Below are 24389 nucleotides of genomic sequence, written 5' to 3'. Positions count from 1 at the left end.
GACTGATCTCCAGTTATCGGAAGCGTTCGCTTGCAGTTATTGCTGATAAAGGTGGCACAACCAGATTTTTATTTTATGGGGGCAAATAGTTTTGCACATTGTTGATGGTGGTCAATAAAAATAAAAAATATTGTGTTTACTCTGGTTGCTTTTGTTTGATGTATTTCTTTTGAAGATCTAAAACTTTCGTATGAGATACAGCGTTGTGCTGATAGACGATGATAGTCAGAGATATCACCGATAGTTGATGCCTTTGACAGTGTCAAGACGATATTTGGCTCGTTTTCCCACTGTTAACAGTCCAACGGGCCGTCGCACGGTTAAGTACGCTAAGTATGCTATGTACACAACTGCTGTGTGTACGTAGGTACATCTTTGGAAAGCTAAGATTCTTGTGAATGGAGTGATATAAACTGTTTCAAGATACAATCACCACAGCAGCTACAATTCATGTCTCTGTCAGAACACCAACATACAAACAAATACTTCAGAAACTGAGGCAACTCTCATATGAAGCCTCATAGTAGTCCACTGATGTATAACATCCTGACAGAAACAGTCTTTTTACATTGGCAAAGGTCTAAAAGATTCAATCAAGTAAAATATTTAGTCTAAAACACATTATTACATCAATAAATAACCACAGACTGTTGCTATCATTTCAAATTACCGGCAGATTTGCTAAATCTTTCATGTGTTCTCCGTAATAACTTTGGTAATGTGATTAATGTCTTGATATAAAAATTGCCTCTGCACTCTGACCTTTCAATTGACGCCTCATTTGAGCCAATAGGAGCGTCCTTGTCCTGTCCATTGCCTTCAATGACCCATGAGAATCCGCATTGAAATGAAGTGCCTTCCCCTTTTCCTCCGTGAGGAATGAAAAGCCTTCCTTTTTTTAGGCTTTTTTTTTTTTTTTTTTTTTTTAAGGCTTTTCCATACAAGCCTGAGCCGATCGCAACCGATTCTGTGGACGACTGGTGCATCGTATGGCCAATGAAAAACGATCTTTAATGCTTTAGTGGGAAATTTCAACACTTCAACTTAAAAGTCTGTGTGTGAAGCTGGCTAACCAACGCCATGTGTTTTGTGCGTCCATACGTTAAAGGGGGAGGTGTATTTTTGTGACTGTGCCTAACCTTTGGAAGGCGAATTCTATCGAAACGGACGAGGAAAACAAACATACTTGCTCAGATATGTTCTGGAAGAATGTACTCTGCGTGAAAACCACGAGTCTGGGGATGAGGTTTCGGAAGTAAATAGTGATGAATCGTATTGATTCCGAAGTAAAGGTAATGTTTTCTGGAGGGAGGAGACATTACTCTCAACGACCAAGTATTTTATTATAATATAATAAAAATATATTATAAAAACTGTATATATAATGTATTATAAATTGGCAAATGATAACTATTACCCTGGCCCCGTGTGCACACGCGATCCCATAGGTTGACGATACGATGATCTGACTACGGAGAAGTTCGCCCAACGTTAATGAGATTTTAATCCCAGATGTGAACAGGGTCTCAAAGTAATCTATCTGCCCTCTTCCACATAGAAGAAATCAGAAACATGTGATTGGCTAGTGTCTCAGTGGTTGACAGGAGAGAAAGATTATGCCATCCCTCCCACCCTGAGAGCATGGACAATTTTGCAGTGGACCATTAGACCAGCTGAACTTAAGTCAAGGTGTAACGTTCTGATAAGGGCTTATCTGACATGAACAGGAAGTACTAACGCTGCGTTTGACAATGTAGTTGGAATTATGTCATGTTCAAGCTACAGAGTGGGGCATGGGGTGAACCATGGACGCTTCCACATTCATAATCTATTCACAACAAGCTTGCCAGATGTACTGACGGGGATGATGAAGCTCTTTACTATGGCTCTGTAGCTTTTCCATTCCATAATGTTGTCCCTTGGAACGTTAGTTCCTTCATCATAATTACTACTTGTTAATTGCTACTTGCAGCTGTGTCCTTTTGCATTGTATTGCCTACGTATAGTTCTGTCTGGACAAAATGAAAAACCGCCTTCATCCCTCTTGCTTCTCCAGTGCATGCTGCATTTAATCTCTGTTTATTGACGAGGACGGTGTTTTGTTTTTTTTAATAGCACATTTAAGTGGGAATGTGTGTCATCGGATGCCGCTGTAAATAGACAAAATTAACTCCCATATTTCGCCAAAATATTGAACTGGGGATAACTTTTTTTAAAAGGACTATGTTTGAGAATAGCCACCTCGAATAGGGAAAGGATTTATTTAAATTCATATTTAAATTCATTTAAATTCAAGCAGTGATGGTGATTGGAACGATATTTGCATCATGTGCAATGGACATTTAGCTTTGAAGTTAATAAAACACAAATGTAGCATGGTGGAAAACTTAAAGGAGCAGCTATACATGTGATCTCTGTCTGTCTGGTCATTCTCCTCTGATCTCTGACATCATCAAGGTGTTTCAGCCTGCAGACCCTACGCATACAGGATGTTTGTTTTTGCACCATTCTGTGTAAACGCTAGAGACGGAAGAGCAGCAGTTTCTGAAATACTCAAACCAGCCCGTCTGGCACCAACAACCACAACCATGCCCCGGTTAAAGTCGCAGAGATCACAACTCTAACCCAGAACATGTTATGTGTATTTTGGGTTGCAGCGTGCTCCTCTGTTTTGTTGTCTGTTCAATCCGTTTGTGAATTCAAGAAGTACCTTGCTAATGCTAATACATGAACGCAATATTTTTCCACAAAGACCCAAGTGACTAGTCCTCCTTGTACTGTTCCCCCTTTCTTCCATGTATTCCAGGAGAAATGGGAGGGAGGGTCGATAAGTTCATAATATTCTCATCCCTGGCTCATTTTTTCTCGTTACTGAGTACTTTCCACAAATTTCAAAGAATTGTAGACTGAATCGGAACATCTTAGCTTTTTACTGATGCAAGCTTAGATACAAAGCGCGAAAGCCATCTGAGACATTTCCATCATAGTGATTGATGGTGAAGGTGTGAGTGTGATGTTTCACCATGATGTTTATCAGAATTACCCTGCTTATCTTCTATTCTCAGGGGTGTGATGGGGATGGTTATGATTCTGCCACTGTGACTGTTGTCGACCGTATCATGTCTTGACAGAGTCAGAAGTGAAGATCTATCGGTGGTTTCCATCTGATGAAACCGCTGTAGTCTATGACAAAGATTGTGAGCTATGTTTAAGGTGATGGACCTTAAGATTATTCATCATTACAGCAGGAAAATGAACTTATGTCATAAACATGAGTCACTATGAGCGGTACTGTGGAAGTGCTAGATCTGAGGGGGTGTGAGTGAGTCACCTGTTTACGCTACCATTCACGACCAAGGGCTGTGCCTCGAGTGGCATGCCTTCTTTTTTCTTTTCCGTGTGTGTGTGTGTGTGTGTGAGCTCTCCTTGCGTGCCCTGGCTAGTGTTATTTTTAGCTGCTGCGCAGGCGTTGCTGTGTGGGAACCGACAGGAACACTGCCCCCCCCCCCTGCACACGCATACACACACCACACACACTCCTCCTACGCACAGGCCATGTTCAGACTCGGTATTAACATCCGTCTTGGCTGATTGATCACAAAAAGATATCCGTTCACACCCGATATCTTTGTGTCTCGAATGAGTCTTCAGTGACCATCTATGATCACATTTCCTTAGTAGCACGATTGGCAAATTCGACAAGAGCAACTCTGTGACCAAACACAAAAATACTACCCTGTAACATGAGTTTCACCTGCAAGTCCACCATCTAGCGGAGGTATCTCACCATATCCAACTGCACAGCTGGTAATGTGATGTCCCCCTGTACTGTTTTCTTTTTAATCAATTCTAGATGATGAAATAGTTTTTAATGTAAACTATGAGCGGGGGAAAATATCTCAATATTTCACACAAGCATGTGATCAGATAGATCTATAAATGCTGTTGGGCCCTTGAGCAAGGCCCTTAACCCTCTCTGCTCCAGGGGCGCTGTATCATGACTGACCCTGCACTCTGAAGAAAAGAATTCCACTGTGCATATGAATATGTGACCAATAAAAACTCATTATCATTATCTAATTTCAGAGGAGATGAATTATTTAGTCAGTAGCCTGTGTAGTGAGCGCAGACACGATCCTCCTGATTATCTGAAGATTTGTTCCTGTGCTTTCTGACCACGGAGTTTAATATAGTAATTCTGTCCAATGAAATAATGTTTCTGTTAACGCTGTCAAATGTCTGCAAGTGAACTGCCTAACTCAGTACCCGCCCCTTCCAAACCCCGCACGCTTTTTATAGCCCAATATCAAGACCGTTATTTACTGTGCTATTTTAAAAATAAATAAATAAATTGTAATGATAAAAAAGCAAAGAATATGTCGGTGATATTCATGAATACAAATATCTTTTTAACGAAGCAGTTTTAACAACAGAACATTTTCTTAAATATTTATTTCACAAAGCTCTGTTAACAGGCTGAACGCCACCTTTATAGCTTAAAGTCTCCATGACATGGCTTCGTAGCTGTGATTCAATTCAGTATGTTGATGTCATTCTTTCTGGAACAGGAAGTAAAATACAACGTGTTGAACTGCTTGACTGATTTACACAGCAGGCGTTAGCGTAGAGATGCGCCCAGCCACACCACCCCATCTAAACAAAGGTGACGGTAGCTTAGCGAGCTAGCGAAATACTGACTCTTGCTGATGATGTCAGCCATGAGTTGTTGAAACGTTTCTGACAAGTACCTGTCACATAACTGCCACCTTGTGCAGTTTCCTCCCTCTTCAAAACCAATAAACTCCGACCAGACAAGCAGTGCTCACAACAGTGCATGGCGTGAGGGAAGACGTCTTCGTACAGCAAACTGAAAAACCATGTTTCCTTCTAACAAGCTGCTATGCAAAGCCTTCCTCTGAGGTGAAATAGCTGGAAGATATATATTGTCCCTCAGAGCATTTATTTGGATGACCATGAAGGAGTTCATTTTGTATCACCTCCCTGATCATTTTCCTAAAATTAGAGAGGGAGAGAGAGAGTGTGTGTGTGTGTGATATATACACACACACACACACACACACACTGATGTGTGGGTATATTTTCCCTTTCCTTCTTTCAGATGTGCTCCTTGTATTGTTGTACAGAACACACTGTAAGGGATCAGGACGAAAAGCTCTAAAACTGCCATTTTGATTTCAGGAGCAGTTAAAACAGACCGTCTTTATTGCCTGGATTGTGATTAGTTCCGTTGCAGGATGTAGAAGTTGTGGTGGTGAGTGTAGGCAGGGGCTGGTGGAGTATGAAGAGGAAGTGGTGTCCAGCAGCGGCACGCTCAGGCAGACCTGTGCATTCTTGAGCTCTCGCTGGCAGAAAGTGGGTCACTGGGTCATGCTGTGTCACTTTCACTGCCATGCAAAAGCATTTTTCTCACGAGACGGGTTTATTATATCTCGGCGTTCTCCTGTGTGCAGGGTGAATCTGTTATAGTTATGTAACCTAATATGAATACAGTATTCAGAATGAACAGATAATGTCCTCTAAACAGAATAGAAAACCTACTTTAAAAAAAAAAAGGCTTGGCAGAGTTCACCAAACATCTGTTTGAGACTAGATTGGGATGCAACCAAAAAGTTATTTGGAGGTATTTTTTCCCCTCTCTTCCTTTTTGTGGGACAAAGAAAGACTACATTTATGAGGCGTTTACAGTGTTCATTGATTCCTCTTTAGTGCCTGGTCGGGGTCACGGGCTGCTAGTCTCTTTATATTTTTGCAAATGTAACAAGCAACAAAGTAGAACAAAATGTCACGAGATATCATCCTTGCGTGAGCGGGATTTAAGAGTCTCGCGTACATTTCTAGTTGAACATCTATTATCTTTTTAATAAAATCTTCTGCTTTTCTTAAGCCTGCATTGGGTTTAAATCCAACTACAGATACTGGTAGTGTAAGCAGTAAACAGATAAGAAGTTAATCTCCTCGGTGTTCACCTCTAATCCTGCATCAAGAGCTTCAACATGGAGTAAATCATTCTCACTGTTTTTGCTATTGAGCTTTCAGTCATTTATGTGTCCCCTGTATTTTTCTCGTTCTCTGCAGGATAAACATCATGATGCTGCACATGAAATTATTGAAACCATACGGTAGGTATCGTTCCTATCCTGCACTTGCCCGTGAGTGAGATGTGTATCTAAATCGGGTTTGTGTCTCTGACTAGTTGGGTGTGTGAGGAGATCCCTGACCTTAAGCTGGCGATGGAGAATTACGTGCTCATTGACTACGACACAAAAAGGTATTGCTTTACCTGAGACTTGTAATCAAATGGAAGTGTAAAGTTGGACATACACTGTATGATGTTGAATTAAATAGTGTGTACACTGCACCGGGTAAATGATTCTTTATTGTTTTATCGCACGATGTGTAGTGTGATCAGTCACAATCTGATCTAAATATTAGAAGCTTAGCCAGCACAGGTAGTCCAAGTTTGTGGTGGTGTTACTCTGTGTAATCTTGAGGTGTGACGGCGAGTGACCAGCTCATTCCACGAGTTTGAATCCAGTGGTAAGCTCGGTTGTCCCCGAAAGTGAGAATAAAATCACAAAAGTAGGAAATGGAAGAGTCACTAATCAAACAGCGTCAGAATGTTTTCCTCTGTGTTCATGCTTTTTGACCGCTCCTTTTCTTTTAAAGTTCCTGCACATAAAACTTCACAAACATAACACTCGGCATTTTCTGACTGAGGTGACTGGTGAGGTCATTGCATATTATTTTAGGCCTGCCACCACCCTTCCTGAGACTGTTAGTGTTCTCAAATATTTCCCATAGTAGTGTGGATCCTCAGAGTATATAAACTAACCTGAAGGCCAACACTAAGACCCCGTCTACATGTATACTGAGAGTTTTGGAAACAGTTTTTACCCCTCCATTTTCACAACAATTCCTATCCACAACAATAGCGTTTTTTTTAAAAACATCGCCCTCCAAACTAAAATACAAAGACGATTTGAAGCAGGAAGGCTGTCATCACACGTCATTGTGTAACAATAAAACAAATTAAAATTAAATTGCAAATATGAAATTATAGCCCGTAAAGTAACAACCTGATCAGAGTCCTAGCACGTTCATAACACACACAGAACTGTATGTGTCAGAGTGACGTCAGTAGGGGTGTGAGCGATACACGCCGGTCACGATACAGTTCCATTCGTGAGACTGGCTTTACAATTTCAATTCGATTCTCAGAGTATTTTAGACACAGTATGACTGTAAAGACTCCTTTTTTTATTATTATTTCTGACTCGTAAACAATGCAAAACAATGAAAAACAATCTTTCTGTCTAAATCTAAATAAATCAAAAATAGCTACAAATAGATTTAATATTGTAAACAAACTGTACCACAAAAAATTGATTGACTAAACAAAGTGTCTGTCCTGGGTACGTTGAAAATTATGGACTGAAACATAAATGAGCTCCGTATAGCAGAAATAGAGCTCCAAAGGTGACTAAAATGCCCGATTTCCGTTTCATCTGCTGGTGTTTGGACACTTCTGAGGAGCGCTTTTAAACCGTTATAACATGTTCGTGTAACCACATGTAATATATACTGTGTATTATAGATCTCTCAGGCTCTCCACAAAAGAAAGTGATCATGTGATCAGCGTACTCTCTATATATTATTTGAACTCTGAGTTGTGCAGATAGGGATCTCTGGTGTTCACAGTGCAACTGTGTTCGATGCAGAATTAATGGAATGCTGATATCCATGATGCGAATCGCACAGTTTCCACAAGATATTGTTGAAAGTTTGGAATTTTTAGGTCTCCACAGGTGTAACGTTTTTGCTGGTTTGTTTATTCTGTATGGCGTGTAGAGTAAATCCAGTAAAATGTTGAACTCTCGAGATTAGGTAGGACGTTAGACAGGGATCAGAGAAATAAGTAATCATTGGCATTTAATCTTTCTGCGTGTATACCTCTGCGTCATGAAGCATGATTCAGTGTGAACAGCTTTGCTGTGTGATTTTCATCACCACATGGAGTTATGCAGTGTGAGCAGTATTCAGAAGACGAGTTCACTCATCATGCAGTGTATGCCCAAATTACAACATGTAACGAGATCTATTGCTTAACGATTGGGCTTATTTTACATGAATAACACTAGCTAATGGATTAATCTGAAGCTGTAACTTACATTTTTGTGGACATTGATAAACTAGCAAACAGAGTTTCAGCAAATGTAAACTTAAAATGATCATCTTGATTCTGTCTTGATTTGGGTGTACGTTTGTGTCATGCAATGAGTTTTTGTTTTTCTGTAGTTTTGAGAGTATGCAGAGACTGTGTGACAAGTACAACAGAGCTATTGACAGCATTCACCAGCTGGTAAGTTGACGCAAGTGTACGCATGTCCAGTAAATGTTGTCTTCTTTCTTGACGGTCTGTATTGTGACACAATTTATCACAATATTGATATATTATTATTGAATCGCCAAGATAATGTTCTCTTTCTTTCCCTCCCCCACCAAGCAACCCACCTTTTCAAATCCTTCTCTACACAACTATTCCTCCTTCCAACTGTATCTCTTCCCACTAGGGATGTCACGGTGAGGAAATTTTCCCACCGGTTAATCGACATGTGACAATACCGATATCACCAGAGGGGGATGATGTTGGCACTTTTCCCTCTTTTCCCCCTCGCTTTTAAATCGCCTATGAATGCCCGTGCGGCCGTGCACATTTCACTTTCGCTTTTGAATTAGCGGCAATTCGGGGGTGACAATTATTGAGTGGTGGGTTCGTTATTATTCTTAATGAAAAACACAACAACAAATCCAAAATATCGCCAAATGGGTGCATTTACAGTTGCGATCAAACGTATTCAACCCCCATTGCAAATCAGGTTTATTGTCAAAATGTACAGACTTTCAGCTGTTTGCGATGAACAAATCAATCAGAAGCAATTGTAATAGTTCAACACAATGAATGCTTCAAGTGGTTTCCCCAAATTCAACTGAAAATGCAACTTATAATGATTTCTCCTTCAAAATTATTCACCCCCTGAATAGAATCCCTCACAACAGCACAAATACGCAAAACGGGTGTTGTCCCAACCTGATACAGCTAATCAAGGGCTTCATTAGTTGCAGCAGGTGTGCTTGAGCTGGAACGCATGAAAGACCTGAACTGGCTAGGGGCAGAAAGTAAATGAAATACCTGGACGGGGCAGAAAAAGGAAGCTATAAACGGCTGCAATCAGATTTCTGAGAAAGCAGATTGTGAAAATCCCTCGAGTGACTGTAAAAGACCTGCAGCGAGACTTTGTGGAAACAGACACTGAGGTTTCAGTGAGCACAGTAAGGCGCGTACTAAACGCAGAAGGTTTCCATGCCAGAACTCCAAGACGTTCACCACTACCGACCCAAAAGCACAAGAAGAGTCGCTCAAAGTCATATAAATAAGAGACAGAAGGTTTGGGATTCTGTTCTGTGGAGCGATGAAACAAAACTGGAACTTTTCTGCACGATGGATCAGCGGTACGTCTGGAGGAAGAAGAATGAAGAAAGAACACTCTGTACACAGTCGAGCATGGTGGAGGCTCGGTGATGCTCTGCGGCTGCTCTGCATCCTCTGGCACTGGAAACCTGCAGCGTGTGGAAGGCGAGATGGATTCATTGAAGTATCAGGAAATCCTAGGAGAAAACCTCATGCCGTCTGTGAGGAAGCTGAAGCTTAGGCCTCAAAAAACCCAATTTGCGGGGGGGGCGTTGATTTTTAATTTTGATTGCAACTGTACATTTCTCTTTGAAAACCAAATCTTCTGCCACTGTCTAGTCAGTCAGCTCTCCTCACTCTCACTCGTGATAAATGAAATCTGACTCCTGCTGATCTGCGCTGCGACTCATTCAGCTCATGAATTGAGCGGACACGTTCAGTTTTTAACTGTAGTGTCCGTTCTCTAACGGAACTAAATGATTTTTATTTCTATAAAATAAAGCAAAACGACAGTGGGGGTGGTGCCTAAGTGGGCAAGTGATGTAATCGGTGTGAGGCCGGACACCATGTAACACCGCTAACGCCGACTATCGCAGCAAGCCTACTTCTCACAGACAGACATATGCAGCGTCTATTTTCACACTGTAACATTTAGTCAAAACTATGTCAAAAAGCTCAGTAGTAGTGATATTCATTGCTTTCTGTGTTTATGGTCACAGTGGAAAGGTACAACTCAGCCAATGAAACTGAATAAAAGGCCTTCAAATGGCCTGCTTCGCCACATCCTGCAGCAAGTCTACAATCACTCTGTAACTGATCCAGAGAAGCTAAACAACTATGAGCCCTTCTCTCCAGAGGTGTATGGAGAGACTTCATTTGACCTGGTGGCTCAGATCATTGATGAGATTGAGATGATGGAGGAGGACACTTTTGTGGACCTGGGCAGCGGTGAGTCCCTGCAACTTAAAGCTTTTATACTAACTTAAAGCTACCGTGTACAGGATGTTTAAAAGTAATACAGAAAAAAAGGGTGGAATAAATACTGTAAAACTGATGCTGTGCTTGCCTTATGGCTGCGAGGTCATGAGTCTGAATCCTGACAATGCCATAGCCATCTGTTGCTGGGAGCCAAGAGAGCAAAATTGGTCATGCTCTCTCTCCCCTGTCAGTCTCAGCAATGCTAGCCAATGTATTTCTACCGTACCTTCTGTTGTGTAATTACACGTAATTTGATGTTATCACTGTCCATCATATACAGTTGTCAATTTACATACCCCTTGCAGAATCTGCTAAATGTTCATTTAAAAAAAGGGGGGGTCGGTCATAAATTTTTTTATTTATTTATTTCATATGGCCTTGAATAAGCTATTTCACATAACAGATGTTTACGTACTGTAGTCCACGAGACACTGTAAACATCTGTTATGTGAAAGTTCATTCAGGGCAGTACTAAAAAAAAAAATAATAAAATGCAATTTTTATGATCCCTCTTTTTGCTTTTTTTTTTCTTTTTTTATTTTATAGCTTCTGCAAAGGGTGTGTAAATATATGAGCAGAACTGTACATATTAATGCTGTGAAACAATTACAGTTTTAGATTGTGACTGTTTTAGAAGAGCTTATATATAGCTAGTATGTTCACGTTCTATTCTGGGTAGTGAGCCCAAGCCCAAACTGCTCTAATTTATAGTTCGCTGCTCGTGCTGTGTCACACGACAGCATAACAAACTCTCAGAACGGCACTATCCGCACACGTACATGAACTCTGACCCCTGCGATTGAGTTATCACTGTGATTGACAGCAGACAGAGTGTATGCTGTTCCTCCCACCCAGAGAGCACGACCAATTTTGCGTCCATGGCCGAGGCCTCGTTGAGATTCAAACTCGCCATCTCCTGACGATAGGCTGAACGCTTTTCTGTTGCTCTACTTAGAAGCCATAACAACCAGTTTTGGGTTGCACACAACATGTAGAGCATATTTTGCGATTCCATTGCACTTTACACTTCACTTATACACAAGTGGAAATAAAGCACCGTCATTTTATGCTCCCTTCTGCTGGTATAAACACAGAAGTGCGGAGCGATGAGGTAATAATATTAAAGTAATATACATGTTTCCCACATCTGTAATTTCGTGTACTAATCACTGCAAAACTCCAAAAGTATGCTGTAACTCATAACTATTGTACTAAAAAGGTAAGTAATGACCCGTTTTTTTCTAGGACTCATTAACTGAAATCACTGCTTTCTTTGTTTGAATGACAGGCGTTGGCCAGGTGGTTCTGCAGGTTGCTGCAGCTACTAACTGTAAGCACTACTACGGTGTAGAGAAGGCCGAGATTCCAGCCACGTACGCAGAGGTAGAGACCGTCTTTTTTCTATTTTACATTTCTTTTGTGCAAAATTTGTTATGATAAATGCTAAATTAAATGTACTAAATACACTCACCAGCCACGATATTAGGAACACCTGTACATTTGCTCCGGTATTAACGTGTTCCTAATAAAGTGCCTGGCGAGTGTATAGTGGGCTAAATCAAATGTAACTTACTTTTTATTGCCTCACCTCATTTCTTGGATTGCAGGCAATGGACAGGGAATTCAAGAGGTGGATGAAGTGGTACGGGAAAAAGCATGGCGAGTATACAGTAAGTTGGAGTCAAAATTCAGGAAATGATCTGTACCTCTGCGAACATGTATTTGTGGGCATATCATGGTGTCGTAAGCAGATGCTCGTGTAGGTGTCTGTTCGTACTTACAGGTAGCATGATTGTGTGCAGTAGGGGGCAGTTTGGCATCAAACGGTTCATGTATATTGAAGCACTCCAGTTTAATTAGTGTGTAAAGCCATAAGCCCAGCAATTACGGAATATGAACACTTCTTTCGTTACAGTATTTTAACTCCCATTTTAACTGACCCCACTGGAAGCCCCGCCTCTTTCCTCCCACCTCATGTTATTTGCCTAATGTTTTGGCTGATGCGCTCACCTTGCTCCCCAACGTGAAATCTGCCCTGATGTGCCACCTTCACTTTCTGTCATGGTAAATGGAGAATGCTTTTAATCTAATAATGAGAATTCATTTGGTGACGTTAATGTATACAGGGCTCCTAAAATAAAACCATTAGGCACCAGGGTTAGTAACCTGCAATAACATGCAAACCATTAAGCTCCCAAACGGCTACCTCAGGTCTCTCTGTGACGTTGGAGTCTTGCTCTTCTCTTGTCCTCCTACAGAAATGGACCCTTTTTTTGGGATTTCTTTCGTTGTGTGTCCTTTCACTTCATCTGCAGCGCTTCCTATGAACTCAACACATGGTGTCTGTCGTTTGGCATGTTTGACACATCCAGTCTTAAAGTTTTCTTCATTAATCTGAGAGAGAAAACTGGTGCACGGTATTTCCTCACATGCTGTCATGAGTTGAATTTCATTTTAGAGTTCTTTATTTCAGGACACACCGGACAGGCTGATGACGTTTCTTTAGGAGCACTCTGTGTTATAATGAAATCACAAGCATTGTTATGCCTTTGTCACATCCACGCATGAGTCACGTTTTCTTATCTGGTCACATCTAGTAATTTTGCTTTTTATTCATTCATTCTGTAGTGAGATGTGAGCCATCTTGTATGGAAAATAGTCTGTGGCATTTCACAGGAACCTTATGTGTGATGTTCATTGGGAATTGCTTTTCTCCTGTTCTGTAGCTGGAGAGAGGAGATTTTCTGTCAGAAGACTGGAGAGAAAGAATAGCAAACACAAGGTAATTGTCTACATTCTATCCATATTATAATGCGTTAGGAACACAAGGTTATCAGCTTTCATCATTTCCTTTTGTCAACCCTTGAAAAGTGTGATTTCTGGGTAAAATTAATTATAGTGAAGTGTGTACAATACACTGATTAAGTTTGTTCTCTTGCAGTGTTATTTTTGTGAATAACTTTGCCTTTGGTCCAGAGGTGGATCACCAGCTGAAGGAACGATTTGCCAACATGAAGGAAGGTTTGTACACCTGTTGCTCTGTTCTTCATAGGAAGTGGAACAAGACCTCAGTTTTTTTTCGTGTGTTTATGCTCTCGATGAGTCTGCCTTCTCAGGACCAGATGTCATGATTTATTTAACAGCATGTATGAATTATTGATTTCTCTGATGTAGAGTCGAGGTGGACAACTCACTAACCCAGGTATCTGGGCCAAGCCCAGATTTTATCTGTGCTATTAACAGCAATCAGAGAAAGGGGAAAAAAGCCTTACACCTTACTGACTAGCAATATAAAAGCTTTCATTTGTTACGTTTAAACTTGATGCGCTTCATTGTGGCACACCTCGATGCTGTCACTATAGCACACGCTTCTGATTCTCCAGTGTGATCTGGCTGACAGGGGAAGGATATTTTTGCTACTTGTAGTATTTAGTATGCATATGACTGGCAGGATCTTTTCAAAATGAGGACACACACCACTGGTTAAAAGTTTGTGGACACTCCACTGAAATGTTTCTCGTGATGTTAAAAACCTTTTGATCTGAAGGTGTGTGATTTAAATGTGTGAAATCGGGGTTGTAGACAAAAATATAATTGTGCCAACATTTTCATTTCTTTCATTAGAAAACTAACATCTTATTCACAAAAAAAAAAATGGACGACTCTGAGAGGAATATTCCGAAAAGCAGCTGATAAGTGTCCGGCGTCGGTGTGAACTCCTTTAATACTGTTTAAAAAGCATCTCAGGGAAGTTCCTCAAGAAATCGCTCGAGAAAACGCCAAGAATACATTTCTGGAAATTCTTGTCTAAAAGGGTGTCGACTTTGAAGATACACTAAATTGTTTCAATTTATTTATTTTTTTTTTTTTATTTTATCACAACATAATTCCCATAGTGCCACTTGTGTAATTACAGAGTTTTGATGACTTTATTATTATTCTAAAATGTAATACATATAAAGAATGAGTGTGTCTAAACTTTTGAATGGTAGTGTAGGCATGTGGCTACACTGACAGATCTGAGTAAGATAAGGCACGCAGCGCGGTCACCTCATGGGTAAACATGTCAAAAGAAGCTTGGTATATAGTAAACATCCTGTTTCAGTTTTAAACAGTGTTCATCTTCTGTTTAAGGTGGAAAAATTGTATCCTCAAAACCTTTTGCACCTCTCAATTTTAGAATCAACAGTCGAAACTTGAGTGGTATGTTTTACATTCAGTCACATTCACACTGTCACTTCATTCAGGATCATTTTGCATCACCCTTTAATATTGTGTGCTGTTCTCTTGCACAGATATTGGCACAATAATGCGTGTTGTTGAACTTTCTCCGCTGAGAGGCTCAGTGTCATGGACAGGGAAGCCAGTTTCCTACTATCTGCATACAATAGACCGTACCATAGTGAGTGCTGTTATTACGACTTATGATGAGCGAACTGTTTAATGTTCTGCTGTAACACCTTTACCTCGTGTTGATTACTGTAAAATTCACGTAGACCAAAATATTTTTTGAAATGTTTCTAGTGTAGGTGTGTTGGTTTTCCTGATCTTTTTTTTCCCTCTCTGTTCGCAGCTTGAAAACTATTTTTCTAGTCTTAAAAATCCTAAACTCAGGGTAAGTGGACATGTCAGTCTGTTTTCCTCCAATATGTAAAAAATGGACGGCGCAATACCTGCTTGTTGGTTGGTATTTTCACATAATTATGAGATTATCTTTTCCCCCTGTTATGATACTAGGAGGAGCAGGAAGCAGTGAAACGGCGTCAACAGAAGGAGACCAAGGACAGTAAAAGCAGCAGCACCACCCCAACCAAGCCAAAGGAGCACAAGGTCCTCCAAATCATTGGCTTCTTTAATTCCATTTGTCCCTGCCGATGCCGGTTTAGTGAATGAGTAGACTCCTTTTAAGATCCAGCCCTCATCTTCACCAGTTTAAGAGGCAAACAGTAATAACGCACGGCATGTAGAACAAATATAAAATAAGGATTTTACAAGTTATTCTACTGGTTTTTACAATCATCTCTATTATAGTCTTCAGTATCTGTACACACCACCTTCCCATATATATATATATATATATATATATATATATATATATATATATATATATATATATATATATATATATATATATATATATATATATATAGTTATGCACACATGACATGGTTCATAACAAGGACTCCCAAATGATAGGGTGCAAGCTTTTAAGTACGGTCTCATTGCGTTCTTGTATGCCCACTTTGCGCATTATCTTTTCTTTTGTCTCCTCACAGGAGTCAGGTGGTGAGGAGGAGGCCTTAGGGGCACTGGTACCTGTGAAGTCGTCACCTAAACCTCGTCGTGCCAAGCTACTGGCCAAGGGCCGCAAGCTGGGCAACAGGAAACGTGGGCGGCCCAAGAAGTCCATCATAGCAGCAGCCACCGAACGCAAGACCAAGAAGAGTCAGAGTGCCCTAGACCTGCTTCATGCCAAGACCGTCTCAGCAGCGCCTCCTCAGGGTACGTTCACTTCAGTTCACAGTCACGTTTTATCTGTAAGCGCTGCAGTGTTGCTTTGAGCTAGATTGATCTTGCCATGTTGTTTTCTCACAGATGCATACAAATCGCCTCAAAGCCCCTACTACCAGCTACCTCCTAAAGTTCAGCATTACACAGCTGGCCAGCTGCTGCTTGGCTCCATGCCTGCGGGCCTGCAGACTCTCCTCGGTAAAAAAAAACAAAAAAACTTTTCCTTATGATTGTATGCGCCTAATTTTTTTTGTACGAAGCAGAAATGACCAAAATTGTAACCAAAATAAAAATCATCCTGGTTCTTTGCAGTGATAGGATACGGCCAAAATGTGCTTATCTGCACCGCTTTTTATGGATGTCTGAACTAAAAGATTCACTATAATACTGTTAAAAAATAATAATGATGATGACCGTTTATATAGATGTTTGTTACTGGCCGTATACGCCTGTGCTTTAAGCTAGAACTATTAAACCAGCGTAATAGAGTACAGGACTATTAATTTAGCACTGAAATAATGTTAATTCTTATAGCTGGCCGAACTGAAAAATTCCTTCATTATTAAAAATCAAATAACCAAAAAATTGAGAGATTAATAGATGAATAAAAAGCTAGTTCAATTTGAATTCCGTTTGTTTAGCTAGTTTAGGGTCATAGTTGCACATCTTGTATTTTTAGTGGTTTCTGAGATGTTTTTTTTTTAATAAAGATGACACTTTATAACAATACCATTTAGCTTAATTGCTGTCAAATGTGATGGTAAATCAATAACTTCCACGGTAAAACAAAAAAAAAAAACCCACATTTTGAATTGAACTTGTATTCCCAGTGTGGACACACTGCACTTTACACCAGTACTGCCCTGGGCACTCAGGTCTGCCACCCTGACGCTTTCTGTTAAACTGTTCAAACGCCGCAGATTGAGCTTTCAGAGCTGACAAACATGTGCACTGCAGTTTTTATTTTAAACAATTTTTTTTTTTAAATTGTTCATATAACCTAGGCTACATGAGACAAACGGATGCTGTTTGTGTAGTGTAGGCATGACCTTCTGTCTACCACAGCTGCATGTATTCAGTAGTATGGGTGTAGGAGCGCACGTCACTTACCGTTCACCTGCGGGAATACTAGTGTCTCGCGATGAATTGCATGAAATAGATCAATAAATGAGCAATGTTTTAGAAATAATAATAGCCTCAGTAAAAATAGGGGCTGTTACCTTGATAACGTGGCTGACTGTCACCAGGCACAGGACATCAAACATGCGGTTGATGTCTGTATAATCTAGGTATCCTTAATAAAGTGACAAAAAAAACACGAGTTTTTATTGTTTGTAAGACCTCGTTGCAGCAGTGCATCAGCTAGTAGAAAAAGCTAACATTTAGTGATCTTTCCTGTTACAGATAATTTCAAAGTCCAGTACATGCAGTTCTTGACCTATATGAAGACACCACAGTACCACACGAACATACAGCAAGCTCTGGAGCAAGAGAGGGTACGCTTTTCCAGATTCTATTTGTACTCACGGATATTTTTATCATGAACTCAAAACGTTGATATAGTGGCTTTGATCATATTTTAGCGTTAATCTGTTGCTCCTTTTCTTTTAACTGCATTCCTCATAGCTCAGACACACTGAATTGTCAGGTCAAGCCCAGCGACTGATGAACGCCTGTCATGCTCACAAGGAGAGGATCAGGGACCTTTTTCAGGCCAAACTAGAGGAGGTAAGAATATGTGAAAGATTGAAAATAAACACACAATGAACTCCTAAAAGGTTAAACATACAGAGACACTGCTAACTCTTTGACTAATAGAGTAGAGCCGGTCAGTCTTCATGCTGTAATTTCAGTCTTGATTTTAATAATGTTCTTGCAGCTGGGAGTAAAGGCAGTTACAGTGGAGGACCTGGTGCAGGCTCAGAAAGAGATCATGGCCCATAATATGCAGCTGAAAGAGCAGACCAAGCAGCTGGAGAGAGACATGGCTGAGCTTAAAGACCAGAGCCTGCGACTGGTGAGCTCTTACTACATGTAGTTATGTAGCCTCCTGCTCTCTGGCTACTTGAAGTTTTCAGTGATTCAATGAATCAGTTTATGATCCAAAGCTGTCTTGTTCCATTACCACGCAGCTGAAGGCTCGCTGTGAGGAACTGAAGCTAGACTGGGGGTCTCTGTGTCTCGAGACCCTGTTAAAGGAAAAGGCTGCTCTGCGTAGACAGATCTCTGAGAAACAGCGCCACTGCCTAGAACTTCAGGTACCTCCAGTTTTGTCAAGTTGCACGTGTGATACATGCTTGCTTATTAATTCTATAACGGAACATATTAAAACAGGAATTCACGATGTTTGAAAGTAGTCTTTATGTACCAGATCCCATTCTTTTCCCTTCATTGCATTACTTTTGTTTCCTTGGCAGATTAGCATTGTGGAGCTGGAGAAAAGCCAAAGACAGCAGGAGCTACTACAGCTCAAGTCCTCCTACAGCCCATGTAAAGACTCTCCATACCGCAAGAACATTCCAAGTCTCGAGCCCCGGCCCCCACTAGACACTAACAACCCCAAACTGGCTGAACTGAATGGCCTTAGCCCTGAGCTGTCTATGAATGGCACAGCATCTCCTAGCTATGAGCGTGGAGGCAGCGTCAACTGCTTCAATGGCAAGAATGAGCTGCTGTCCCACTACCTGCCAATCTCCCCCGAGCACGAGATTGTGCCGCCCACCCCAGAGCCTCGGAGCAGGCCTCTAGGGCAGCCCCTGCCCGACTACACACGCTTTTCTCCAGCTAAGATTGCCCTGCGCAGGCACCTCAACCAGGACTCCTCTATAGGCCAGGCCAGAGCGCTCAGCACCATCCACAGGTCAGATCACTTTGGTTAGAACTATTGATCTACGAGTTAACTTTCAGGTTTAATGTCCTGTTCTGCCTTTTCAGGGGTGACGGTGTTGTGTCATCTCCAAGCTTGAAACAGGGCTGCTCTTCACCAAACGCAGCTGAAAATCAACAACCAAACACACTCAAGAGCGCAGAGAAGGTATGTGTGTGTGAGGGATTTCATAGACTGCTCAAGTATTACATGCACTAGTCACTGTTATGTGGATGCTGATTAGAGAGGCAGATGGTAAAGAAAGCAGGTTAATTGTACTTTGTGGCTCTGAAAATATTTTAGACTGGATGAAACCAGTTCTACCCTCAGCTGCACAGTGGGACATGGGCCATTTAAATAAATTCAAAAAATCCCACTCCCACCCAGTCCTTTGCACTGCATTGGAATACCGTCATTACCTGGTGTGTGTGAGAGAGAGACCGAGCGTGTTCGGTGCAGTGGGTTGTACATCACTAATCCCACTCAGCTATTATTTTAGAGCATTTTCAGATGCTGCTGAGGCCTGAGATGAACATGGCATTAAAACCACCCAGACACTGTTTTACACCTCACACCGTCCATTTGCAAGGTTTCTGCGGAGCCTTAAAAGTCTTAAATTCCTTAATGTAAAAATAAGGTCTTAGTCAGCATTAAAATATCTTAAATCCGTGTTTCAACGGTCTTAAAAATGCAAACGAACCGACACTAAAAAAGATTAAGATTTTATTTTTGCTCGTTTTGAAATGGTAAACCCGGGTGACTGTGTTGCACATCAGTGTTTTAGAGCGGCTCGGTTCACAGTAAACACCTCTCCACGCCAACTTCATCTCCATCTGTACTGTGAGTTTGAGTCTCTTATAACGTGCATTTAGACACAACACGCACTAAGTACAGGTGTGGACGGGGTCAAATGTGCCTAGGAGACGCTTCATGATGCGATTGCTCAAAGCTCATTCAGAGGTTGTCTGGACGCCTATGACCGCTTCACATTTGTACTGTGAGCGCGAATGCATCTTAATACATCCCGGACAGTAACAAAGGACCAACATATCTATTATGTCACTGCCCTAGCCAGAGAATACATAATCACTGTGAGACTGTTTAGAAATCGCACCGGATTAAATTATTAAAACGCTCGAAACAGCCCCTAAAGGTACCTGAGAGAATTTGCAGGACATTTCTGCCTGGAAATAAATGCGGTAAGAAGACAGCGATAAATAATAGAAATGTGGGTGAAACCCGACCAGAAGTGGTCACTGGAGACGCCGTGTTCATAATGCCAGGTGTGAACGGTTATGCGTCTCTGCTGTCTGCTGGTGATCCGATCACAACGAGTGACACGAGTGCAGACCCGTCAAATATTATACATTTTAACGTCAGAGTATGCTACGACGAGTTATCACTCAAAATTATACAAGAAGTGCGTTTCTTTTTTTTTTTTTTTTATTACTTCCTCCAATAAAAATGGCAAATGAGCCAGTTGATATGTGAATCTGGAATGAGTTGCGAGTGTTTTGAACTGTTTGGTATGAACGGACATTAACCGTCCCCTTTGGCAGCATCTCGCATTAGTATCCTAATCTCTGGGCTCCTCTTGTGTCTTGAATAATGCTCTCCCACTATATTTATTAAGGATGCAAGATTTTTTTTTTTTTTTTTTTTTTTTTATCTTTTTTATACAATATACTTGCAGCAAAGTATAAAATCTAACACTTTACAAATATTTTTTTCATCTTGATAACTAGAAAGTGACAAAAAAAAAATTGCTCTCTTGCACTCCAAATGTGCCTGTATGTGCGTGTGTGTATATATAATATATGACCTACAGTTTCTACCTTGTGCAAGAGATTTGTGAAAGGACTAAACGGGAAATAGACTGGGTTTTTCGAAGTTTACATTTTAACAACTGAACTGGTCTCGCGAGAGCCCTAGTGTCTTTTGTGTGTGCACATGGCTGTGTATGTATATAACTGTCAACAATTAATACTAAAATGCTGCCACTCATTTTTCAGGTGAATAAGGAAAAGAGCCCAGCTGGACCAGGTGACAGTATTACCAGTCTCCCAATCAGCATCCCTCTCAGCACGGTACACCCCAGCAAACTTCCTGTCAGCATCCCACTGGCCAGCGTGGTGCTGCCCAGTCGGGCCGAGAGACTGGTGTGTGTTTCTGTTTGTGTGTGTGTGTGTGTGTACAAATTCCACAAAATTGGAGTCTAGAACGCAAAATCGCTCACCGGGTGGTAGGGATGCCATTCTGTTTCTCCCCCGTCAGTCACAGCAATGGAAGTCAGTCATGAGCGTCTATGTGCTCTTGTGTATATAACTTATATATCCTGTATTTAATCATCCAGAACTGATGGTCTTAATGCTCATTTTCCCTTTTTTTTCCCCCTCCATTTTCGGCTGATGGCTTTTTTTGGTGGAATCACCAATTAAATAAGGTTAAAACTGAAGTTAAATATATACTTGTACGTTGATTGATTTTTATTCCACATTAAATTAGTACTCAAGACATTTACCCAGAGGGAAAGTGAGCATGCCCTGCAGGTTCAGTTGAGTGCATGTGAGAATGGGGAAAGGGGGCAGGGCTTCCAGGTGCCTTCAGTTAATATTGGAGAATTCAAAACAAAAAAAAAGATTGCTCTTTTTGTGTATTTCCAAGTGATCACTCACACTGGCACACTCTCATGTTACATGCAAAGTGGCTAGTATGATCACATCCAAAAAGAGCTGAAACAGGATCTTATTTTAAACGAGAAACATTTGCGCTCTCTGTTCAGCACCCTATACATATTCTATATTAGATTTGTTTTGTTTTAAAAAGCGGTGAAAGTATCCATATCTCAGTACTGATTGGCCCATCAGTAGATCAAAGTAAAATGTAGAAGTGCGAGGAAAAAAAGTCTATTGTTTCACTAGTTAAAACTATTCAGAAATTTGTCTGAGCCTCATACCCATAAGCTGCTTAGAAGTTCTTAGAAGTATTTCTGTAAAGCTGTTTTGTGATCGTTATTTATCTACACATGTATTCATATGCACATATATATACACACTATGTTGCAGAGGAATACACCCAGTCCTATGTCCAGTAGGGAGCATTCAGCAGGGCAAAGCAACACCAATAAGCAACCTCTGACCCCTAACTCGGGTATGTGCTCTTGTTCCTACTACAAGTCTTTGTCTGGACTTTATTATTGAACTTGCTGCTGAGTATGTGTGTGTCTGTCTCTGTTTCAGGGTTGGTGAACGGCTCCCACTCTGCTATATGTGATCAAGACTGCGGCTCCATGTCTCCTCCACCCCACAGCAACCCCCTGCTGGGTCTTCAGTCACATGGCTCTTGCTCCAGCCCTCTGCTGAGCACTGGAGGAGTGCTACAGTATGCAGACAGACCTCCCCGTCTTCCTGATGAGGGTCACCAGCATCACGGACTCGAATCTGATCCTGAGATTCTAGACAGTGAGGCTCGCCGCCACATGTTCTTCTCTTCCTCCTCCTCTTCGTCGTCGTCCTCCTCCTCTGCCGGAGGCTCGCATCCGCATCGTGGATCAGTCAAGCAGGGGAAGCACCACAGCAGTCACCACCACCACCATCACCACTCGCCAGGCTCTCACGGGTCGGAGGGACGCAAGAGAGGCCGACGGAAACGCAGCTCCTCTAGCCTCGTTCCAGCAGGTGGTTCCCCCAAAAAACGATCATTCCCTGGGATTAACTACTCCTCAGGTTCTCCACTTAATATAAACACCATGGTGAGTAGACAGGGTGACAACAGAGAAAATAGTCACTATACATTTGACTTTTCTACCCAAAGCCTTGATTGTTTTATGTACACTTGATGAATGAGTTGCATCATGTCTCTGTGTGAAATGATTTGTTAAGCTTACTTTGTATAACTTACGTTAACCCCTAGGTGAATAACATTAATCAGCCTCTGGAGATTTCAGCCATATCCTCTCCGGAGCAGACAGGCGGCAGCCCATGTGAGACTGACCTGGACCAGCCACCTGTACTTAAGAGAGAACGCCCTCTGGAGATGAATGGCTCCAGCCATGACTTATCCCCCCCTAGCTCGGAGGATGAAGAAACTGGATATCCAGCAGACAGCAGCTCTTTACGGTGAGATTAACCCCCTCCCCATGACCACTATATTAGTTCTTTTTTCTCCCTAAACAATATTTTTCCTCTTTTAGAATTGAAAGGAAAATCGCGACAATTTCTCTGGAGAGCCGAGATGGTGAGAGGGGTAAGGACGTGCCTCTTATATACTGTGTATATCTGAGTATATCGATGTACTCTTGTATACTGATTACACATGATTATTATTATTATTGTTATTATGCAACATTCTATTCAGAATGTTGAATAGAATGTTGCTTACATACTGAAATAAATAAAATTAGGTTTAAATTGTAGTAACACTGCTCCATTTCATACCTATAGATTGAAATGCATTTGGATTTTTCTTTCACGTTCACAAAGTGTCACACTGGCTATGTCTCCTTTTTCAGGTTCACAGGGCCGTAAATCGGGGGCCAGTAGTGTGAGTAGCGACACCTCCTCTTCTTCCAGCAAATGGAAGTCCACCTTCTCACCCATCTCTGACCCCAAGCCCACTCCTCCAGAGCTCCGGCAGAGCAACTCCCCTTTCTGTGGCGGCATGTCTTGTGGCCCAGACTCTGACTCTGAGCAAAAACCGCAAAAGAGAGCAGACCGGGACCGCAGTGAGCATTATGGGAACCCTAAACCCTTTCTAGGTCTGGACAAAGCACGAGAATCCTTTCCTAAGCAAAAGGCACGGGAGTGGGAGCTAAAGGCCATCGGTAGTCTGACCAGCCAGAACCTCTTCATCTCTGCTGCAGCTGGTGGAGGCCTCCTGTGTGGAAAAGCAGGTCGAGCCACTGCGGTTTCTTCTGCCTCTTCTGTGGGACAGTATTTCCCTCTCGGCGGAACCTCAGTCTTACAGTCCTTATTTGGAGCGCAGGCTCCTAACCCGGCCTCCAGCGGACATCCACGTTTGGTTAATGGTCACTCCGTGCTGGGCAGCTTTTCTAGTGCTGGATTGGCAGGGGGTGCTGCAGGAGGTGAGCTGTTTGTGTTTGTTTTTTGCCCAAGGAGTTTAATTTGTCTTGGTAATTTTCAGGCCCATGAAGGCTGTGAGGTAAGTGAAAGATGAGCAGTACTGTCCTTTCTGCCTTCTCGCCCCTTGCTTTCTGTGCCGGTGAGCTGTTAGCACGTTGTGTTTAAAGTGACACACCCTCAGAAAACCACGACAAAAATCACAGCAGATGTGTTAAATACAATAGCCTTACATTTCAGAAATAGTGTAATTGAAAGTAGTTCAGGTACTAAAACATTGATTGAAACTGATGTAAGAGGTTTGATCATTTTTTTTTCTTTTTTTTTTCTTTTTTTTGTGAGTTCTGGACTTTCAAGTGACCTTCACTTTTCTTTGGGTGTTTGTCATGTCTGCATGGCTTGTTTTTGGTTTGAGACATTCCTCTGGCAGCCCAGCTCTTTAACTTCCTGCATTCAAAGGCACATA

At 41.5% G+C, this 24389-nt stretch overlaps 1 protein-coding gene across 4 annotated transcripts in view; it reads left to right on the top strand.

Moving 5' to 3' along the window:
- The window catches only part of dot1l (DOT1-like histone H3K79 methyltransferase), a 31157-nt gene that overhangs the window by 5300 nt on the left and 1468 nt on the right, over positions 1-24389 (top strand). For 2 of the 4 annotated variants that reach the window (XM_017477608.3, XM_047158236.2), the window contains exons 2-27: positions 6097-6140; positions 6215-6289; positions 8317-8380; positions 10210-10438; positions 11757-11851; positions 12076-12138; positions 13195-13250; positions 13410-13489; positions 14603-14671; positions 14764-14870; positions 15042-15083; positions 15206-15298; positions 15745-15970; positions 16064-16177; positions 17384-17475; positions 17606-17707; positions 17859-17996; positions 18112-18237; positions 18397-18839; positions 18914-19013; positions 20858-21004; positions 21911-21995; positions 22085-22596; positions 22758-22963; positions 23038-23090; positions 23356-23928. In XM_017477608.3, the coding sequence (XP_017333097.1) occupies positions 6097-6140; positions 6215-6289; positions 8317-8380; positions 10210-10438; positions 11757-11851; positions 12076-12138; positions 13195-13250; positions 13410-13489; positions 14603-14671; positions 14764-14870; positions 15042-15083; positions 15206-15298; positions 15745-15970; positions 16064-16177; positions 17384-17475; positions 17606-17707; positions 17859-17996; positions 18112-18237; positions 18397-18839; positions 18914-19013; positions 20858-21004; positions 21911-21995; positions 22085-22596; positions 22758-22963; positions 23038-23090; positions 23356-23928 (3934 nt within the window). Of the gene's footprint in view, positions 1-6096; positions 6141-6214; positions 6290-8316; positions 8381-10209; positions 10439-11756; positions 11852-12075; positions 12139-13194; positions 13251-13409; positions 13490-14602; positions 14672-14763; positions 14871-15041; positions 15084-15205; positions 15299-15744; positions 15971-16063; positions 16178-17383; positions 17476-17605; positions 17708-17858; positions 17997-18111; positions 18238-18396; positions 18840-18913; positions 19014-20857; positions 21005-21910; positions 21996-22084; positions 22597-22757; positions 22964-23037; positions 23091-23355; positions 23929-24389 lie in introns of those variants that run through there. The other 2 variants (XM_047158237.2, XM_017477609.3) reach the window with 2 other exon arrangements.

Source organism: Ictalurus punctatus, chromosome 10 (genome assembly GCF_001660625.3).
Source record: "Ictalurus punctatus breed USDA103 chromosome 10, Coco_2.0, whole genome shotgun sequence".
In the NCBI taxonomy this organism is placed as follows: domain Eukaryota; kingdom Metazoa; phylum Chordata; class Actinopteri; order Siluriformes; family Ictaluridae; genus Ictalurus; species Ictalurus punctatus.
The sequence above is the reverse complement of the archived record's forward strand: the minus strand, read 5'-3'. Positions and strand labels throughout refer to the sequence as shown.